Source organism: Vombatus ursinus, unplaced genomic scaffold (genome assembly GCF_900497805.2).
Source record: "Vombatus ursinus unplaced genomic scaffold, bare-nosed wombat genome assembly UNPS02014460.1, whole genome shotgun sequence".
NCBI lineage: Eukaryota > Metazoa > Chordata > Mammalia > Diprotodontia > Vombatidae > Vombatus > Vombatus ursinus.
The window spans coordinates 288,849-310,291 of record NW_020954238.1 but is presented as its reverse complement, the minus strand read 5'-3'; the positions used below and the strand labels follow the sequence as shown (position 1 = coordinate 310,291).

General features: G+C 38.6%; 1 protein-coding gene and 1 pseudogene across 1 annotated transcript; both read left to right on the top strand.

Annotated features, from left to right (window-relative positions):
- The first annotated feature begins 1,674 nt into the window (after positions 1-1,674).
- On the top strand, positions 1,675-2,618 carry LOC114042454 (annotated as a pseudogene).
- A 15,109-nt stretch (positions 2,619-17,727) lies between these two features.
- On the top strand, positions 17,728-18,666 carry LOC114042479 (olfactory receptor 2L2-like). Its single transcript, XM_027861165.1, has one exon. It carries the CDS (start codon positions 17,728-17,730, stop codon positions 18,664-18,666), a length of 939 nt encoding a protein of 312 aa, XP_027716966.1.
- The last annotated feature ends 2,777 nt before the right edge of the window (positions 18,667-21,443 follow it).

The window sequence follows — 21,443 nt, the reverse complement described above, 5'->3', positions numbered from 1 at the left end:
AGCTGAGATTTCATTTGGGACTTGAAGGCAGCCAAGGAAACCAAGAAAAGAGAGAGCCTTCCAGATATGGAGGACAGTGCAAGTGCTCAGAGCTGGCATATGGAGTGTCCTGTTTGAGAAAGAGTGATGGAAGTCTGTATTGCTGGATCTGTCAGTACATTGGGGGGAGGTGATGTATACAAATTTAATTCAATTCAAAAGCATTTATTAAATACCTGCTTTGCCCCAGGAACTAGTCTACATGCTGGGATACAAAAAGAAGCAAGATGTTCCTGCCCACAAAGAGCTTACAATCTAGAGAAGATTGAAAACTATGGCAAACAGGTTAAGAGAGGTTTTGAATTTTAAACAGACAGTTTTACATTTGTTTGTATTTACATATCACTAGAAGTGATAAGGAGCTACAGCAGTTCATGGGTGACATGCTAATCCCTGTGCTTTAGTAAGGTCACTTTAATAGCTGAGGAGAGAATGGCCTGGACTTTAGAAAAAGCCTTGAGGCAGGGAGAACAACTAGCAGGTGATTGTAATAGTTCATGCATTAGGTGATGCTGACCTTCCCCAAACTAGTGGTGCTGTCAGAGCCGAGAAGGGGGCATATCCAAGAGATGTCAGGAAGGGAAAATTGAGAGGTTTTGGTAAGAGATTGATGAGGTGGGCTGAGAAAGAGTCAGGATGACACCTAGTTTGTAAAAATAAAAAGATCAAAGGCTTATTGATTGGGTCACAACATTATGTCAATATGTCATGAATACTTTAACTGAGAAGATAATTGAGAGATGTGAGATATGGTGGATATCAAATAGAATCATCAAACAAAATGAAAATAACTCCAAATTAATTGATGTAAAGTGACTGGTTATCAAGGCAGGGTTCCTTTCCAAATGGACTATCTACAAATAGTCAGTCCTATGACTCGTAAGAAGAAAGAATTCAAAAGAGAAGAAATGCCCATTGTTAATGACATTTAAGAAGGTGAATATGGGAAAAGTGGCCAGACTAAACCAACAACACATGTTGGAAGCAACCCTGTTTGGAAAGCACTAAGAGTAATAATGCTACTGCAGAAATCTCCAATATAATTTCCTTTTAGACACAATTATGGTCCCAGACAAGTTTTAAAAAATAATAATGGTAATGGTGGTGAGGGAGATAATTATGATGATATGAACAAAATAATCCATGGTTGGCTCAGGGAAATTTTTACTCCTGAATCTGTTGTATTTGCATATTTTACAAACAAACAGATCTCGAAAAAGTTCCTTCAATTGTTGGTCTCTTCATTGCATTAGGAAATGTTTTGTGCTGTTCAACTGGGCATAGAGACCAGGCATTGAGAGGCAGAATCAGTTTTCTAATTGCCTATCAAGCTAGGAAATCAATTAGGAAAGGAACAGGAAAGTTGTACATGGGTAGAACTACCTAGCTGAGCCAAGATGATTTTTTTCAGCATTTCAGTCAATGAATTGATCATCTCAAGGACTCAGTTAATTCAAGTAATTAATTTGATTGATTTCTTCGAGTTGCAACTTACTGACCTAATCAATGAAATGACTTTTGCTGACAATCACTATTTGTAGCCACAGACTCGGTTCTGGACTTTGTATTTTTACAATCTTCTTCCTTTTCTAAAACTTGTCTTTTGGGCTTTAGGTGAAAAGTGAAATAATACTGATGTGGGAGGAAAAGAATCAGACTTCTGCTAGAGATTTCATCCTACTAGGATTATTGCATCCAAACCAGTATGGACTGCTGCTCTTGATGCTTATTCTAATCATTTTCATGGTGGCAATTATGGGGAACACAGTCTTGATTATTCTTATCCACATTGACATCCAGCTCCACACCCCGATGTATTTCCTTCTCAGCCATCTCTCCTTCATGGATATCTTGCACATCTCCAACATTGTTTCCAAGATGGCCAGTAAATTCATATCTGGCCAGCAGTCCATCACATTTGTAGGTTGTGTGTTACAGATCTTCCTCTCCCTCACCTTTTTGGTGCTGAATGCCTTCTTTTTGCAGCCATGTCCTACAATTGCTATGTAACCATCTGCAACCCACTGAATTATCCCATCCTCATGAACTATCACATCAGTATCCTTATGGCTGCTGGATGCTGGCTTGTGGGAACCATCAACTCTACAATTCACACAACTTACACGTTGCACCTCCCCTTTTGTGGCACAAGGGTCATTGACCACTTTTTCTGTGAAATCCCAGCCATGTTGAACCTCTCCTGTGCTGACACATCACACTATGAAAGAGGAGTCTATGTGAGTGCTGGATTCTTCCTCCTAATTCCCTTTTCCATCATTCTTGCCTCTTATGGTCAGATTCTCCGTACTGTGCTTCACATTAAATCTGTGGAGGCCCAGAAAAAAACTTTTTCCACTTGTTCCTCCCATCTGATTGTGGTTGTCATGTACTATGAGCCATTTATCTTTACATACATGAGGCCAAAGTCCTATCATACTCCTGGGCAGGACAAGGTCTTAGCCATCTTATATACCATTCTTACTCCCATGCTCAACCCTATTATCTGCAGCCTCAGAAATAAAGATGTCTTATGTGCCCTGAAGAAGGTTGTAGGAAAAGCACTAATGCACAGAAATTAAGATTTTTTTAAAAATTAGATTCAATGCTCATGCCTGTTGCCCTTCATTCTGGAAGAGGATTACAATGCCATCACTGTGCTAGAGTCAAATTACAGTGTGTCCAACTGTCGCTGATCAGACCCATATGAGCTCAAAATGGTCGACCACAGGTCAGGCACAAACAGTCCAGGTGAACATTTGGGGTGGATTCTCTAAATTTCTGCATCTCCCATTTCTTTTGAGCTACTTCAGTTTTGCTTTGCTCATAGAGCACAGCAACTTCTCTGATGAGGACACACCATGCTGAGCAGTCCTGTGCCAGTGTCTCCCATGTCACACAATCAATAGCAAGTTCTTAAGACAGACCTTGTGCATGTCCTTCTATCACTTCTTCTGACCACCACGTGAGCACTTGCCCTGTTTGTGTTCTCCAAAAAATAGTCTTTTTGCCAAGTGGAAGTTTTGCATTAGAACAACATGACCAACCCATTGGAGTTGCACTCTCTGAAGCAGAGTTTGAATTCTTGGCAGTTTAGTTCAAGAAATAACTTAGTGTCTGGTATCTTTTCCTCCCAGGTGATCTTCAGAATCTTCCTAAAACTATTCAAATGCAAGCTATTCAGTTTCCTGGCACAGTGCTGGTAATGTGCCCAAGTTTCAGAGGCATACAGCAATGAGGTCAGCACAACAGCTCTGTGTCCATGGATGACCTATTAGAACTCTGTGAAAATATGGCAAGTAGCATTCATGCATATTTTGAATTGACATAAAAAAAATGATGCTTCTTACTACCTTTAGCTATTCAATAAAATGAACTCAACCAACTCACATATTTGCCTCCCCAAAGAAAATCTATTTATTTGTTGAATTTAGTTCATGAATTCTGATTTAATTTATACTATGAATACTGTTACTGATTCATATTTTGATTCCTCCATTAGATAACAATCTCATATGTAGAAGGTAGCAACCAAATGTTAATATAATATTTATAATGATTTAAAACTCTGTGATTCATAACAAAAATCTTTCATTGTCATGGCTACATGAAAGGTACTATGAAACTGCTTTGTTCTTGGTATCATAGCTTGACACTGTGAATGAATTCCTCACTGGGCAACTATCTGGATCCAACTTCTCCATGTTCAGCAGGGCTTTGTCTCAGACAGCAAACAGTTCACACACACACACACACATTCCTCTTCTCCAATGACAAAAGAAAATATTTTTATCCTGATTATACAGAAAAATAACTTATGAAGGTATGGTTACAGATGATCTTGGGTTTTCTGTTTGAACCACTGAATGCAATTAGCTAGGATTCTGGATAATTGGTTGATATGTGAGTTTATCTCTTTACTGATATAGAATGTGACTCTCCTATGATTTTTCATCCTATGAATTTTGGTGCATGCTACATCATAAATATTTCATAATCAATCCAATGTTCAAAAACCCTTTGTTTATAATATATGTACACACATTAGTATATGTATATACACACATACATATATGTATGCATCTTGATGTTATCCATTTATCCTTCAACCTACCCAACCTCTGCTTCTCATTTTTCCTATATTACCAACCTACCTCCTTTTCTGTTGTCTGTCTAATAGAACATGAAGTCCTTAGGAGCCTGGGCTGTCTACTTTTTCCATATTTATTCTCAGTGCATAACAATGTGTTTTGCACACAGTACATACTCTAGTCTTCTCTTGAGGCCCTCTCTCCATTATCATCTCACTGTTTGTATTCAGCTTTGAGTCATTCCCATCATTTACTACCTTCACTCCTACACACATCCCGCTTAAGAAAAATGAAGAAAATCATGTAACCATTCTGAATGCAGCAACTACACATTGATGATTCACAACTTCAACTGAGCCCTCACTGCTACTAGGATATTCTGCTACATCTGACTTATCAACTCACTATTCTGCCTTCCTCAATGGCTCTTTCAAACGCTTTCATTCAACCTTAAGCCTCTCATGGCTTTCTCTCCCCCAACCCTCTCACCTAAGATTTTTTATCTCCTATTTTGCAGGAAAAAATGAGGCAAGAAACTCCCTTTTCTCTCCTCTTCCTCCTCTCACATCACTTTTATGGCTTTTCCTACTTTCTCCTCCTTCACTCCATCTCACATGGTGAAGTAGCTTTGATCTTTACTAAAGTCAACCCCTCTACCTACTCAAGCAATCCATTCCTTCTTATGTCCTCTAACAGACTGTCCCCCTCCGTTATCCCTAATCTATCATTTAATTTCAATATCTACCTCTATTTGCTCATTTCCCAACATCTACAAACATGTACGTGTGTCCTAAAAAAACCTCACTTGATTCTTTCATCCTTGCTAATGATCATACTATACTTCATCTACCTTGTGTGGCTAAATTCCTTGAAAAAGGCAGGTACAATATATGGCTCTACTTTTCATCTCTCATTCTCTTCTTAACCCCATACAATCCAGCTTCCAAATGTATTCCACCAAATCACTCTCAAAAGTTACTAATTATGTCTTTGTTGCCAACACCCATGGCTTTTTTTTCAGTCCTCATGCTCCTTGACCTCTGCAGCCTTTGACAATGTTGATTACTCTCTGCTGCTTGCTAGTCTCTCCTTTCTAAGTTTTCAGGACACCCCTCTCTAGTGGTTCACCTCCTACCCATCTGACCATTCCTTCTCTGTCTCCTTTACTGGAACTTCCTCTAGATCATGCCCTGGAACCATAGGTGGACCACAGAGTTCTATCCTGGGTCCTCCTCTCCTTTTATACTACTTGGAGATCTCATCAGCACCCAGGGGTTTAATTACTATTTCTAAGATAATGCTTCTCAAATCTACTTATCTGGACCAAACTCTCTGATAGTCTCCAATATGGCAACTCTGACAGTAAGGTTCACACATCTCAAACTGTAGCTATCTTAAAATCAAAATGTCCACTACCAAACTCATTACCTGTCCCCTTGAGCCCTCCCCCCTCCTAACTTCCCTATACTGTCAAGGGCAGCATCAGTCTCCCATTCCCTCAGGCTCACAACATATCAGTCATCCTGGAAACCTCACTATCTCTCATTCCCCATACTCAATCTGTTGTCAAGGTCTGTTGATTCCCCTTTGCAACATCTCTCAAATATGTTCCCATCTCACACCTGGACTATTGCAACAGTCTATTGTTAGGTCTGCCTTCCTCAGGTCTTTCCTCACTCCAATCTATCATACACTGAGTCACTAATGTGATTTTCTTAAAGCACAGAAAACAATTGCTATTGTTAAAAATTATTTCTCTTGGTAATCTTTGTCCTGGAGGTAGGAGGTGTGTCCACCCTGCCAGTCTTCTGCTTTAAAGTTCTTCAGAAGGACATCTCTGATAATGAGATTGCATTGAATCTTATCTTGGTCAAACTCCAACCCAGGACTGAATTGATTTTATCTGCTCAGGTTTGGGTGGAGACAGACTTCCAAGATTGGGGGGTGGCATTTCCTTTGAAGGTGCAGATAGTGCCTGCTGTGGGCTGAGATCTAAAGCACTTACTCAAGACCTCATTTTAATATCACCACCTCCTAGTGTATCCACCAATCACAGTTGATTGGCACCCCTTGGAAACACCTACTCTTTGAAGGGTATATAAAGCTGTACTTCAAAACAACAAAACAAGCCAGTTTTGAACTGGGCCCCCTGGGGATGCCCAGTTTTGGACTGAGCTCCCATGCAATGCATATAAAGCCCCTTTGAGAAGTTAAACCGTGGACACATATACCTCAATTTTGTTTGTCTCTTTGTTAGAGCAGACTCGGTTCTAATTGGGGTTCTTGGGGTTCAGAGGGGTTGGGGTTCACACTGTTTACACTCATTCTAACTCATCTAAATCTAAGCAATGAGCCACAAAAGCTTGGTAAATTCGGCCATCTTTTGTCTCAATTCTTACCTTGCCCTTAATCATTGAATGGGTGTTGCCTCAGAAAAACTGAGACCTGGGGAAGATCTTAATTTAGAAAGACCAACATCACCCATTGCTTCCTGAGCTTTCTCCAACTACAATAAGACTCATGAAACAAATATAATTAAATAATTGGAGAAATATTGATTGCTCATGATTAGGTGAGTTAATAGAATAAAATGACATTACTATCTAAACTAATATGTTTATATAAATGCTCATTTATATTACAAAAGGACTACCTTATAAAACTAGACAAAATGATAACAAAATTCATCTGAAGGTTACAAATGGCAAAAAATACCAAGGGAAATTAAGCAAAAAGTGGGAATGAATGAAGTCTATTGAACCTAATGTGAACACAGTAATCATCAAAACAATTTGGTGTTGGCTAATAAACAGAGGAATGAATCAATGGAATAGACTTCTTACAAAATATATGGAAATTATGAGCACAGTATCTTAGGGTTTAATAAACCCAATGATACTAGTTAGTAGGTAAGATACATTATTTGAAGAAAACAAAGCCTCAGAGAAAACTGGGAAGTGGTGAAATGGAAACTAGTACAGAACAACCTCTCACATCATAAACTAAGATAAGCTCCAAATGGTTTCATTAATTAGGCATAAACATAGTATCACAAATTGTAGGAGCAAGGAAGAAAAAAATAGTCTTTCGAATTTATGAATACAGAAAGTATTCATAGACAAAGAAGTGACAGAGACAGTCAAAGAAGATAAAATGGATAATTTTTAATATACTAAATTTTAAATATTATTGCAGAAACAAAAGCAATGCACCTAAAACTAGAATGGAAGCAGGTAAAAGGTGAAAGTATTTGCAGGTCTCTCTGATAAATTCCCATTCCCAAAATGTATAGAAAATTAACAAATTAATAACAATGAGAGATATTCCCCAGGCGATAAATGATCAAAAGTATGAACAGACAATTTTCAGAAGAAGAAATTCAAGCTACCAAAAGCCATATTTTTAAAATGTTTCAAATTAGAGAAATGCAAATTAAAGAAACTATGAAGCAACTTAAAGAAACTCACTCATAAGGTTGGGAAAATTGCCAGAAAAGGAAATTGATGAATTCTAGAGGTGGTTTGGGAGAATGTATATAACGATATATTTGGTGGCACTGTGAACTTGTCCAGGCAATCTGGAAAGAAATTTGGAGCTATACCCCCAAATTTATTAAGCTGTACATGTCTGTTAACACAGCTATGAGATCAGTATCCTAAGGATATCAACTTGAGCCAAGATTTCTCTGCTGAATGGAACAGGGAAGGATCTTTGAGTTCTAAAACTCTTGTTTTCCCTGTAGTAGAAAGACTATAAAACTGCTCTCATTGTCAGACAAGGAGGTTGTATTCCTGACTCTACCACAAATTCCCAATTTCAAAATAAACGAGTACCTTCTCATATCTTGAAATCAGTGTGTATATAAATATATACATATAATTAATAATTATAATAATAATTAATGTTAATTAATTAATTAATGTATATTAACTAATGGGATCAAATAAGATAACTTCTAAAAGTTAGGGCCTGCTCAGGAATTCTCTTCTCACTTTATTACTCAATGTCAATATACAAGCCAACTATGATCTCCAGAAATGATGCATGGAAAATGGTGTGTTTGTGGGTCCAGGATGAAAGAAATGCACAAATAAACAATTCCAGGTGCAGTATTTGGGGAGTGAGTGGAAGATGGCTGGACAGGTATTCCCTGAGGATTTGGACAGCACAGTGGCCACAGAAACAGGAGGTGTAAGCAAACTTGGTCATGTGAAAGAACAAATATAGAATTTCAACTCTGCCTTTCCCTGCTGACACTAGCTTTGGAAACTGCATCAGAACCAGCTAAGCAATGGCATCCAATGGGTCTGTTCATCAGAATCATGTTTAGAGGTGAGAAAGCCATCAAAACTGGGATCAGAGAATCACATCTTTAGAGTAAAAGAAACATTTGACATCACCAATTCCAACCTCCTCATTTTAAAGGTGAGGAAACTGAGGCAGTTAAGGGACTTACCCAAAGTCACCTAAGTAGTAAGGGCCAGAGCCTGGATTCAAAGCCAGGGCTTCATGACTCCACATGTACTATCCCCAGGGGATCATGGAGGGTAGTCTGTTCAAAGCCATTCTATATTCACATTGAAGATTCAACCACAGGAGATACTCTAACAGCTAAATACAGCTTCCATTGATGCAATCAGCTAGCATAGATAAAGTACTCCAAGACTGTCCAAGTCCTTTACCTAGATGATTCCCTTTGGACCTCACAAAAACACTATAAGACAGATACTATCACCCTCATTTTCAGATTGAGGAAACTGAGACTGAGAGAGGTTAAAGTACTTGCCCAGGGTCACACAGCTAGGAAGCATCCCAAACAGGATTATAATTCCAAGCTTCCTGACTCCAACTCTAGCATAGTAACCACTGCCCTACCAAGCACTGTCCAATAGGCAGAGGATTTTTCTCTCAACTGGCCTTTGATGGAGGCAGACAAAGTATTCTTACTCATTTCACTGTGGAGTGAAGGGAACAAGAATCCAGTGAGTACTAGAGATGGGACTAAAGCCATAGTATTATTGTTATTTCAAATCTACTCTCCTCACCATGCCATCCTGCCTTCCTTAGAATTTTAATAAGAAAAAAGGAATGAATCTCAGATATAAATGTGAGAGATCTTATAACCACAGGAGTCTGTGATCTCCTTAGAAGGAGAGTAAATCCTCCTTTGCCATGGAGAAAGTAGTCATGCTTCTCCTTTGGTGCAGGGAGGAGGTTGCATTTTGAAACCCCTGCTGGGCCCAGGAGTTCATGATGGCTGTAGAGACAAAGAGATACATTGGTGATTCTATATCATGTGCATGTTGGGGATCAGAGGAGCAAGGGAATGGGTGATGAGATTCTAAGTGACTGCAGATGGGACAAAAGGACTAAAAGAGTTCAAGCAAGGTGAGAGGAGGATTAGGCATTGTCTGAGATTATGGAGGAAATGATGAAGATGTAGATTTCCTTGTCTGACCTCTAAGGTGTATGTTTGTATATGTATGTTTGTGTGTTTATATGTGTTTGTATTTGTGAGTACAGATGTGGGAAAGAGGGGAGGTAGTAGAGTCAGTATATGTCTGAGTAGAGCAACCTTAGGAATTCTTGGAATGCAGTCCAGGGTAGTGTTTGCTATCTTTCTGAGCTGTTCTGGTTCTGGCACTGACCATAGGGCCTTCTTTGATTTCATTGAACGGTAACTTTTTTTTAATGTATTCTGTAGAATTTTTTTATAATTTTTTTTTATTTTTAATAAGTGTTTTTAAAACTTTGGGTTACAAATTTTCTCCCTTCTTCCCTCCCCACCCACCCTCATTGAAAAGGCAAGCATCTCAATATAGGTTATAGATGTGTAGTCATGCAAAACACTTCCATAGTAGTCCTGTTATGAAAAACTAAGTATATTTCCCTTCATCCTATCCTACCCCCAACTTATTCTATTCTCTCTTTTGACCCTGTCCCTCCTCAGAGGTGTTTGCTTTTGATTATCCCCTCCCTCATTCTGCCCTCCCCTCTATCAACACTATGCTCTCTTGTCCCCTTCTCCCCTTATTTTCCTGTAGAGTTAGATAGATTTCCATACCCCATTGTGTATGTTATTCCCTCCTTAAGCCAAATCCTATGAGAATAAGATTCACTCATTCCCTCTTGCCTTCCTCCATTTCCCCTCCACTGTAAAAGCCTTTTCTTGTCTGTTTCATGTGAGATATTTTATCTCATTCTACTTCTTCCTTTCCCCTTCTGCCAGTATAATCTTCTCCCACCCCTTAATTTTATTTTCCAGATATCACCCTTCATCTTCAACTCACACTGTGTCCTCTATCTTATCTATCTATCCAAACGCATAATTTTTTTCCCTCCCACTACCCTAATACTGACAAAGGACTCATGAGTTACAAATATCATCTTTCCCTGCAGGAATGTAAACAGTTCAACCTTAATAAGTCTCTCGTGATTTTTCTTTCCTGTTTACCTCTTCCATGTTTCACTTGAGTCTTGTATTTGAAGGTCAAATTTTCTATTCAGCTCTGGTCTTTTCCACAGGAATGCTTGAAAGTCCTCTATTTCATTGAATGACCATTTTAACCTGAAGGGTTATACTCAGTTTTGCTGGGTAGGTGATTCTAGGTTGTATTCCTAATTCCTTTGCCCTCCTGAATATCATACTCCATGCCCTTCGGACTCTTAATGTAGAAACTGCTAAATCTTGTGTTATCCTGATTGTGTTTCTACAATGCTCAAATTGTTTCCTTCTGGCTGCTTGCAATATCTTCTCCTTGACCTGAGAATTCTGGAATTTGGCTACAACATTCCTAGGAGTTTTCCTTTGGGGATCTCTTTCAGGAGGTGATGGGTGGATTCTTTCGATTTCTATTTTGCCCTCTGATTCTAAAATATCAGGGCAGTTTTCCTTGATAATTTCTTGAAAGATGATGTCTAGGCTCTTTTTTTGATCATGGCTTTCAGATAGCCCAATAATTTTTAAGTTGTCTCTCCTGGATCTATTTTCCAGGTCAGTTGTTTTTCCAACGAGATATTTCACATTCTTTTCTATTTTTTCATTCCTTTTGATTAGTGTTACAGTGCCTTGATTACTGAAATTATCCCTAGCTTCCAATTTCTCCATTCTAATTTTTAAGGAAGTATTTTCTTCAGTAAGCTTTTGGACTTCCTTTTCCATTTGGCTAAGTTTGCTTTTAAGGGCATTCTTCTCCTCATTGCCTTTTTGGACCTCTTTTGCCATTTGGGTTAGGCTATTTTTAAAGGTGTTATTTTCTTCAGTATTATTTTGGGTCTCCTTTACCATCACTCTCAGTTTTTCCTCTACTTCTCTTACTTGCTTCTCAAAATCTTTTTTGAGCTCTTCCATGGCCTGGGACCAATTCATGTTTTTCTTGGAGGCTTTGGATGTAGGAGTTTTGACTTTATTGTCTTCTTCTGGTTGTATGTTTTGATCTTCTTTGTCATCAAAGTAAGATAATATAGTCTGACTCTTTTTACACTGTTTGCTCATGATCCCAGCCAATTACTTGAGTTATAAACTCTTTGTTGAGGCAGGAGTCTGTTTCCAGTGTGGAGAATGTATTGTTCCAAGCTTCAGGGGTTTTGTGTGGCTGTGTTCAGAGATAAACTCATGCTTTTATACCACTTTAAAGTTAGCAGAGAGTAGTTCCTACCCTTTTCTTCTCCCCAAGGCTCTAGAAGTATTTCTTCCCAATATACTTCTTCACAGTGACCATCCCAGATTTCTTGGGCTTTATTCTTCATTATTTTGATGTAAGTTGCCTAAAGCCAAGTGCTTACAAGTCAACTGAGAGAATTGTTTTGATAGGGTGGTTTCTGGTTGTAATTGTTAATATTATTACTGGGTTGCTATAAAGAACTACTTTTTCAAGGCATTCTTTGGTGTAGTGGCTAAAGAGATTCCAGAAGCTTCTGCAGTCTAGCTGTGAATATATTGCTTGGTTCTCTAGACAGATGAGGCCTGGCAAATGATGTACATTAAGCAAATGCAGATGTGTTCACCTTATCTGTTTGAGGAGTCAAGCAGAAAACAATCAAAAGACTCTTTATATCCCTTGCCAAATGCAAAATGAAGACTTCCACCTTCAATATGAGATGATGATGATGACGATGATGATGATTAAAAACACTAACCAGCAGTGAAAACTAATAGCATCACTTAAATATGGTGTTTTCTGAATATAAAGTACTTTGCGTACATATTATGCCATTTGAACATGAAACAGTCCCATGAACCACCTTTCATGAATGAGAAAACTGAGAATGAGTGAGGTGAAAGAATTTGCCCCAGCTTGGACAGGTACAGTCCTTCTGACTCTAAGATTACTGCTCTTTCTGAAATCTCCTTTGAGATCATTTTCATGGCAGGAGAGCAAAAGAGGAAGAAGTTACAGGCCTTGTCTTCCTTCTTTTGCCTCCTTTCTCCTCACTAATGCTCCCTTTTCCTTCGTACAGATAAGTTTCATTGTAAGGGATGGACACATTTCATCTTTAAAAACTGAATACATTAATAATTAAAAAACAAAAAACTGAATATGTTGAACACGCCCAAGCATTCTGTCTCATAACCTAAGCCTAAATCTCTTTAAATGCTTTCCCTGGACAAAAATATTTGAGCTCAGAGTGGGAGTCCAGAAATCCATCCCTTTAGAAAGAAAGAAAAGTCTGCTACACCATGGAAACCTCAAGCAAGGGATGCAGAAGAAATAGCTTTCAGGGCTCAGAGATACCTGAGGGAGCAAAGAGAGAAGGTATTTTTAAATGAAGGTGGGTGAGGGAAGACAGGGAGAAACAGACAGATAGAGAGACTGACACAGAGCCAAGGAACAGCAATAGAGACAGACAGAGGTAGACAGAGAAGCAGATACAGGCAGAGCCAGAGACACAGAAAGTGAAATACAGAGAGAAGAGAGACACAGAGAGACGGATACAGAGAGGTGGAGAGATAGAAAAAAATAGAAAAAGACAGACCAACAGAGAGAACTGTCACCAGAAAGAATTTGCAAAAAAATGGTGTTCTATGGTAGTTCTGGTCCTTGGACAGTATTAGGTAAGCAAGGAAATTAAAGTAAATATATTCATGGATTCAATGATTTCTGAAGACCCACCAGGCAGGAAATCCTCTGATTCTTAGAGTAAATAAGAGTATGGATATAATTCAGACTGTCACCCTCACAAAGAAAATTATTCGTTCATTCATTCAATCAATCAGCACTTCTTTATTAAGGAGGGAATATCAGTGCACATTGAAAGTATTAATAATGTAATTTCCATGAGTTAGTCAGATTAAAACTGGCAGTGCAAGTAGGCTACAAAGGAATTTGGACCTAACCTAGTTTGTCAAAGATTTGTATCACATCTTAGAGTCTAAGACTTAGGCCCATTAACAACTCAACGTAATTATGGCTTGGTCCAGTAGCAAGCTGTGGCAATAGATGGACAATTTGACAAAGGAATGTTTCCATGCAGACATTAAGAGAACTTGAAATGAAGGTCTCAGGGATGCTAATTACTTTCCAGTACCTGTGCCAATGAATGTTGGATGGTTCCAAATAAAAATAACATCCTAGAAGCTCAGAACAGAGAGAGAGAAGGGAGTGGGGGTGGTCATGTTTCATATTTCTTTGCTTGTTATTTTTTCTAAAAGATGTTTTCCTCTACTCAGGTATTCAAGTTTGGATGGGTTTCAATGCAGAATATGATTTCATTTTCTCTGTTTTAATACTTTATTGGTATTTTTCTATTACCTACATTTTCCAATGTAAAAGGAGCCATTCATTATAAGAAGAATAAAGAGTACATCAAGCAGGAAAAAGGCAGACACTATTTGCAGTGTCCTCCACTCAAAGTGCCCCATCTTTGGGACTAAGTTGGGTACCAGTTTCAATTGTTCTGTTGTTCATTTCATTTCTATTGGTGAAGTCATTGTGTATATTTTCTTCATTCCGCTTACTTCACTTTTCATCCCTTTATGTAGCTCTTTCCATGTTTCTCTATTTCATCACACTCATCATTTCTTACCGAACCATAACATCCCATTATATTCATGTGTCAGAATTTGTTTATACATTCCCTAACTCAGGGATATTATCTGCCCCACAAAAAAAAATATTCTTTGCCACCATAAAACATGCTGCTATTAATCATTTGGTGTATATAGGAGCTCCGTTTATCATTGACCTCCTTGAGGCATGTTCTTACTCATGAAGTCTCTGGATCAGAGAGTATGAACACAGTCACTTTCTTTGCATGCCTCCATCTGGCTTTCTAATGGTAGGATCAATTCACAGCCCCACCAACTATACATTAGTGTTCCCATTTTTCCCAGCCACTCTAACATTGGTAATTCCCAACTTTTGTCATCTTTTCCAATTTTCTGATTGTGAGATGAAACATGAGGACTTGTTTTTTTTATTTTCTTTCTCTTAGTATTGGTGATTGTCAGGAGTCATTAATATGGTTATTCATAGGCTGCAATAGATCTTTTCAAAACTATATGTTTACATTCTTTGACTCCCTATCTATTGGAGAATGGCTGTTGCTCTTTTATGTGCCTGTTAGTTGTTCATTATATATATATATATATACATATATATATGTATATATGTGTATGTATATATCAGTCCCTCGTGAGAGCTTGTTTTTCTGGTTAAAAAAAATCAGTTCCCTTCTTAGAATAGTTTTCATGATGTTTGTTCAAAAGCTTTTAAATTTCATAGAGCTGATATTATCTTTGGCAATCTCTTCTGCCCTTATTTAGTTAAGAATTCCACCACCCCCAAAACACAGCTGTGAATGTTAACTGATCTGGTTCTCTTCAATTGGTATTTTGGTATGTTGGCTTTTTTTAATATTTAGAAAGAAATGTAGTCTATAAAACCCAAGATATCTTGCAAGGTTTCAACTAAATCAGTCTGGTTCTCATTAATTGGCCATCAATAAGTCCCAGGCCAATCTCCACTTGGTCATCGCTAGGCCCCAGATTGGCTCAGGGTGAATGTAAATAGCAATTGGTTTTTTTGGCCAGAAACCCTGAGGGTCTTCCTCTCCCAGATGATTTTTTTAACTAGGTAAAGAGGTCATTTTCTGTTTCATTTCTTCTTAAACCTAAATCACTGAGTGGGTATTGCCTCTGTCAAACTGAGACCTATCTTGTGTCAGTAAGACTCAACTGCTGGGGAAGAAGAAATTGGAAGGTGCCATCTCAAGTATGGAATATGTTTTCAGATCTCAAAATAAGATGTCACCTGACAACAGGAATATCATAATAACTAATGCTCAGGTTATATAATGCTTTGAATTTCATGGGATTAAAGTGAATTTGGAATTATCCAGAAGTGGTTTGATTCCTTAACGGATCTAGAGATTAATCAATGTGGGTTAGAGTTGGGAATATACCTATGTATGTTTGTGCATCTATATCTATCAAATATCTAGCAGGTACTCAGGTACTTACTAGATGTGTGGCCCTGGGCAAGTCACTTAACTGTTCTATGCCTCAATTTCCCCATTTATAAAAAAGGCTTAATAATGGCATCTAGCTCCCAGGGTTGTTGTGAGGATAAAAATAGAATAATATTTGTACAGTATTTTTGAAACCTAAAAGCACTATGTAAACGGCATACATAAATATTATGAATCAATATAATATACAAATAAACTTCATAAATATATATGTTATATATGTGTATGTACATACATGCGTGTATGTATAAATGTAATGGGTATCTATATTTAATAAAATGGTGTTATAGGGGTAAGCATGGTAGGGGAGATGGGAGAACTCAAAAGAAGTGGTTTTTGCCCTCAGGGAAGATACTGTTACTTTGAGGACTGAAAACTACAGTATTTAAAGCAATTGGTATTGACTCTAGATACAGTATGACCTCAGAATGGCAGAAATCAATGGGAAGCAGGGTCATTAGCCAAGCTGCCTGGAGGGACTGCAGCATTGCCTGGCCCCTAAAGGATGAGAAGACTACGAAGATGGCTCAGGGTGTGCTGGAGAAGGCTCCCATTGTCATCTATTCAGTGTGAACATTCACACCTCAAGAATCAGCAGAAGCTGCACATCAAAGCTCGGTAGATTGCCTGGTTTCATTGTTTGCTTCAATATAAGAAAGTGATAGAGAACATGTCAATAGTGCAGATTAAATTTAAACCAACCTTATCCTACTTTTCAGAGAATTGGTTGTTAAATGTTTACAAATACATGGAAGAGAATATGCAAAGCACGATGTGAAGAGGGGGTGCTAAGCTAATACTCATTGTGCAGGTGCCAGAGAATGCAATTCCCTCCTTGTAGATATCCAAGATGGCTCCTGGAGACCTAAAAGGATCTGCCGTCATCACAGCTCGTTAGTTACAAAGCAGCAACTAGATCCCCAGTCCTCTTGAAGCACAGACCAGTGTCATTACACTAAGTTATGGTGTGTCCTGATGTTGTAGAAGTTGATAACTGTGCTATTTCTTGCTTTTAAAGGGGCTGCACAATTCAAATCTCTCAGTCTGGTGCCCTTTTCACCAAGTCATGTATCTTGGCATCTCAGAGCTCAGTGACGGTCAACATTGGAGATATTAGAGGAGGCCAGATATCCAGGGACTTAGAAAATCAGAGTTCTGTGATGCACAAGGGTTCATTCACAACACTATTTTTTAACTGAAGAAGCATCATTGCTGTTAACAGAGTACCTCACAGCCCAGTTCCTATGGTTTCCTATTTAGGTACCCTTGACCTCTGGGATTGAAAGTCTACAAAGGGGCAGCTTTTGCTATAGATATAATCCACAGGGAATTGTTGAATCATCATGACAATTTTCTCTTGCCCACAACATTATACATGTATAATGATGATATCGTATCCCATCTCTATTCCCTTATTGACACTAATATTAATTATTTAGAATAGGGAATAAGCTGGGATTAATACTAGTTGTTGTTTAATTGTTTTCAGTCATGTCCAACTTTTTGTAACCCTATTTGGGGTTTCCTTTGAAAAGACACTGCAGTGGTTTGACATTTCCATTTCCAGCTCATTTCACAGGTGGGTAAACTGAGGCCAACAAAGTTCAATGACTTTTCCAAGGTCACAGAAATAGTCACATTTCTTAAAAGCAAGAGGCCACATTTAAACTCAAATCATCCTAACTTCAGGCCCAGGATTTTCTCCACTATGCAAACCTGCTGCTATAATAATAACAGTAACAACAACCATATACATTTACATAGCATTTTAAGGTTATCAAAGCACTGTACATATGTTATCTCAGAAATAATCTTATGGAACATCCTATTCTTCATTCTACTTTACAGGTGAGGAAACTGAGGCACAAAGAGGCTGACTTTTCCAGAGTCACAGAGCTAGCAGATGTCTGAGGCCAAATTTGAAGTGAGTTCCTCCTGGCTTCAAGTCCAGTGTTCTTATCCAATAAACAACCTAGCTGCTGAAAATCAAAGCATCAGACTATACAATCATTGCTGATGTACATGAATGTGGAGATTCTATGAGAAACCAAAGGGAGTTTGGTTCCACAGCAGTTTCTTTCCATTCCCTCCATTTTATCCTACAGGAAAACCATTCCAGAAACACCCTCCTATGGAGAAATGGAATCAAACCACCTCTGGTTTCTTCTTACTGGGGCTGTTTCCCCCAACAAATATTGGCCTCCTCCTCTTCCTCCTGGTCATCCTCATCTTCCTAATTGGGTGCTTGGGTAACTCAACCATGATTCTCCTCATCTGGATGGATCACCACCTCCACACTCCCATGTATTTTCTACTAAGTCAGCTCTCTCTCATGGACATCATGTACATTTGCAGTACAGTTCCCAAGATGTCTGTCAACTTCCTGTCTGGGGACAATTCCATTTCTTTGGTGGCTTGTGGATTCCAAAGTTTCTGTTTTTTACTCATAGCTGGTGGTGAAGGGTTCCTCATGGCATCTATGGCCATTGACCGTTATGTGGCCATTTGCTGCCCCCTCCATTATCCCATTCTCATGAACAAGAGAATGTGCTTGCTGATGATTGCTGGGTCCTGGCTCTCTTCATCTATCAATTCCATTTGCCATACGGTGTATGCACTCTCCATGCCCTATTGCAAGTCTAGAATCATTAATCATTTCTTTTGTGATATCCCAGCCATGTTGCCTCTGGCCTGCATGGATACCTGGACCTATGAGTACACAGTGTTGTTCAGCACCAGTCTGTTTCTTTTGGTACCTTTCCTTGGCATCATAGCTTCCTATGGTCAAGTTCTCTATGCTGTCCATTGTATGCACTCATCACAGGGCAAGAAGAAAGCCTTCACTACCTGTTCTACCCACCTGACTGTGGTCTCCTTCTACTATGCCCCATTTGTGTATACATATCTGAGGCCCCCATCTTTGCATTCCCCAGAAGAGGACAAGAACTTGGCTATCTTCTACACCATCCTCACTCCTATGCTCAACCCCATCATCTATAGCCTGAGGAATAAGGAGGTGTTGGGGGCCCTCCAGAGACTCTTTGGGAGATACTTATTCCAAAAAGAGTAGCTGGTCACATAAAGCCACATAAATAAATAAAAAAAAATCTTACCAATCACATAGCTGGACTATTTTATTTGACAGACTAGACATGTCCATCAGTCCTGAGTAACCATTATTATTAAATTAAATTTTATCTTTCTCAATTAACATATATTTACTTTCTCTCTCTCTCTCTCTCTCTGCCATGTTCCTCTGAAAACAAACAAATAAAGGTACAAACCCTTGTAGAAACTTGGAAAAGCCAATCAAAACAAACCCCAACATTGGCTATCTCCAAAACTGTGTGTCACATTCTGTATAATTGGGTCACAGTACTCCGTTAGAAGATGGGTGTGATTCTTTATCACCAGTACTGTCAAATGATGGCTGGTCTATTAGATAATAAGAGTTCTTAATTGTTTCCAAATTGCTTGTATTAGAAGTGTTGTTAATATTTTAGAGATTGTCTGGCTAGTTTTGCTTACTTTTCTCTTTATCAGTTTACACAAGTCTTCCCCAGTTTCTCTGAAACTGTCTCCTGTGTTGTTGTGGCACAATCACATTCTATTACATTCATATACCACTGTTTGTTCTCCATTTTATGGGAACCCAGTTAGTTTCCAGTTTTTTGGCCCCAAAAATATCTGGCACAAATGATTTTATATGTAAGTACATTTCCTCTTTCTTTGTTCTCGTTGGGGGTATAGGCCATGTAATCAAAGAGTATAGGTGATGTAGTTTCAAATTTCTTTCCAAAGAGCTGCACAATTTCATAGCTACATTGACAGCACATTAATGCCATACTTTCCCATGCACCCTATAATATGTCATTTTTCCTACTTTCCCATTATGATAGATATTATATGGAATTTTAATTGTTCTTTGGCCAATTTTGCTTTTTACGGCATTCTTCTCCTCATTGGCTTTTTGGACCTCTTTTGCCATTTGGGTTAGGCTATTTTTTAAGGTGTTATTTCTTCAGTATTTTTTGGGGGTCTCCTTTAGCATCACTCTCATTTTTTCCTCTACTTCTCTTACTTCTCAAAATCCTTTTTGAGCTCTTCCATGGCCTGGGACCAATTCATATTTTTCTTGGAGGCTTTGGATGTAGGGGCTTTAGTTTCATTGTCTTCTTCTGGTTGTATGTTTTGATCTTCTTTGTCATCAAAGTAAGATAATATAGTCTGACTCTTTTTGCACTGCTTGCTCATGATCCCAACCGATTACTTGAGTTATAAACTCTTTGTTAAGGTAGGGGTCTGTTTCCAGTGTGGAGGATGTACTGTCCCAAGCTTTGGGGGTTTTCAGAATGCTTCTAGGCACCTGTAAATTTTCAGTTCTTCCAAGGTGCTATGATCAAAGGCGAGATGTTTACTCCTTTCCTGGCCTGTGCTCTGGTCCATGAGTGACCACAAGCACTCTTTTCTGTCTTGGACCAGTGAGAAAGATTCCCTCTCCACAGCCACTACAAACTCCACCACGTCAGTGCTCCTCCTTGCGCCAGGACTGCCACCCAGAACCATGACCCAGATCCAAGCACAGGCAAAGCAAGAGAATCCTCCACCAGGAAAGGGATCCCTACAATCCCCCACTGATCAGTCATTCAATTCCCCCTCAGTCTGTGGGCCAGAAGCTCAGGAGGCAGCCACCACCCTGGGGCTAATCTTGAGGACTGGAGCAGAGACCACAGTGCTTCTCTCTCTCACTGCAGACACAGACTTTTCCCACTGACCTAAGTTGTCTTTGGCATTTATGGGTTGAGAAGCCTTGAAACCAGCACAGCTGCCCATGTTTCAGTCCTCTGAGGTCTGCTCCAGGTTAGCTGGGGCTGGCACACCCTCGCCAAACTGTACTCCTCTCCCTGCCTGGCACCACATACATTTCTGATCAACTATCCAGGTTGTCTTGGGCTAAGAATATGTTTCACTCTGTCTTTTTTTGGGTTCTATTAAAATAGATAAATCTTTGGTTAATTTGATAAAAAAAAAAAAGAAAATCAAATTACCAGCATCAAAAATGAAAATGGTGAAGTCATCACCAATGAAGAGGAAATTAAAACAAAAATTTGGAACTATTTTGCTCAACTGTATGCCAATAAATTTGACAATTTTAGTGAAAAGGATAAATATTTACAAAAATATAAATTGAACAGATTAACAGAAGAGTAAATAAAATACTTAAATAGCCCCATTTCAGAAAAAGAAATTGAATAAGCCATCAATGACCTTGATATGAAAAATCTCCACAGCCAGATGGATTTACAAGTTAATTCTATCAAACTTTTAAAAAGCAATTGATCGCAATACTATATAAACTATTTGGGAAAATAGGTGAAGAAGCAGTCCTACCAAATTCTTTCTAGTATACAAATATGGTGCTGATACCTAAACCAAGAAGAGCCAAAACAGAGAAATAAAATTATAGACCAATTTCCCTAATGAATATAGATGCAAACATTTTAAATAATATATTAGCAAAAAGATTACAGTAACTTATCATGAGAATAATGTACCATGATCAGGTAGGATTTCTACCAGGAACGCAAGGCTGGTTCAATATTAGGAAAACTATTAGAATAATTGACCATATCAATAACACAACTAACAGGAACCATATAATTACTCAATAAATACAGAAAAAGATTTTGATAAAATACAACACCTATTCCTATTAAAAACACTAGAGAGGGGGCAGGTAGGTGGTACAGTAGATAGAGTACCAACCCTGGAGTCAGGAAGACCTGGGTTCAAATCCAGCCTCAAACACAAAATGCTTACCAGTTGTGTGACCCTGGGCAATTCACT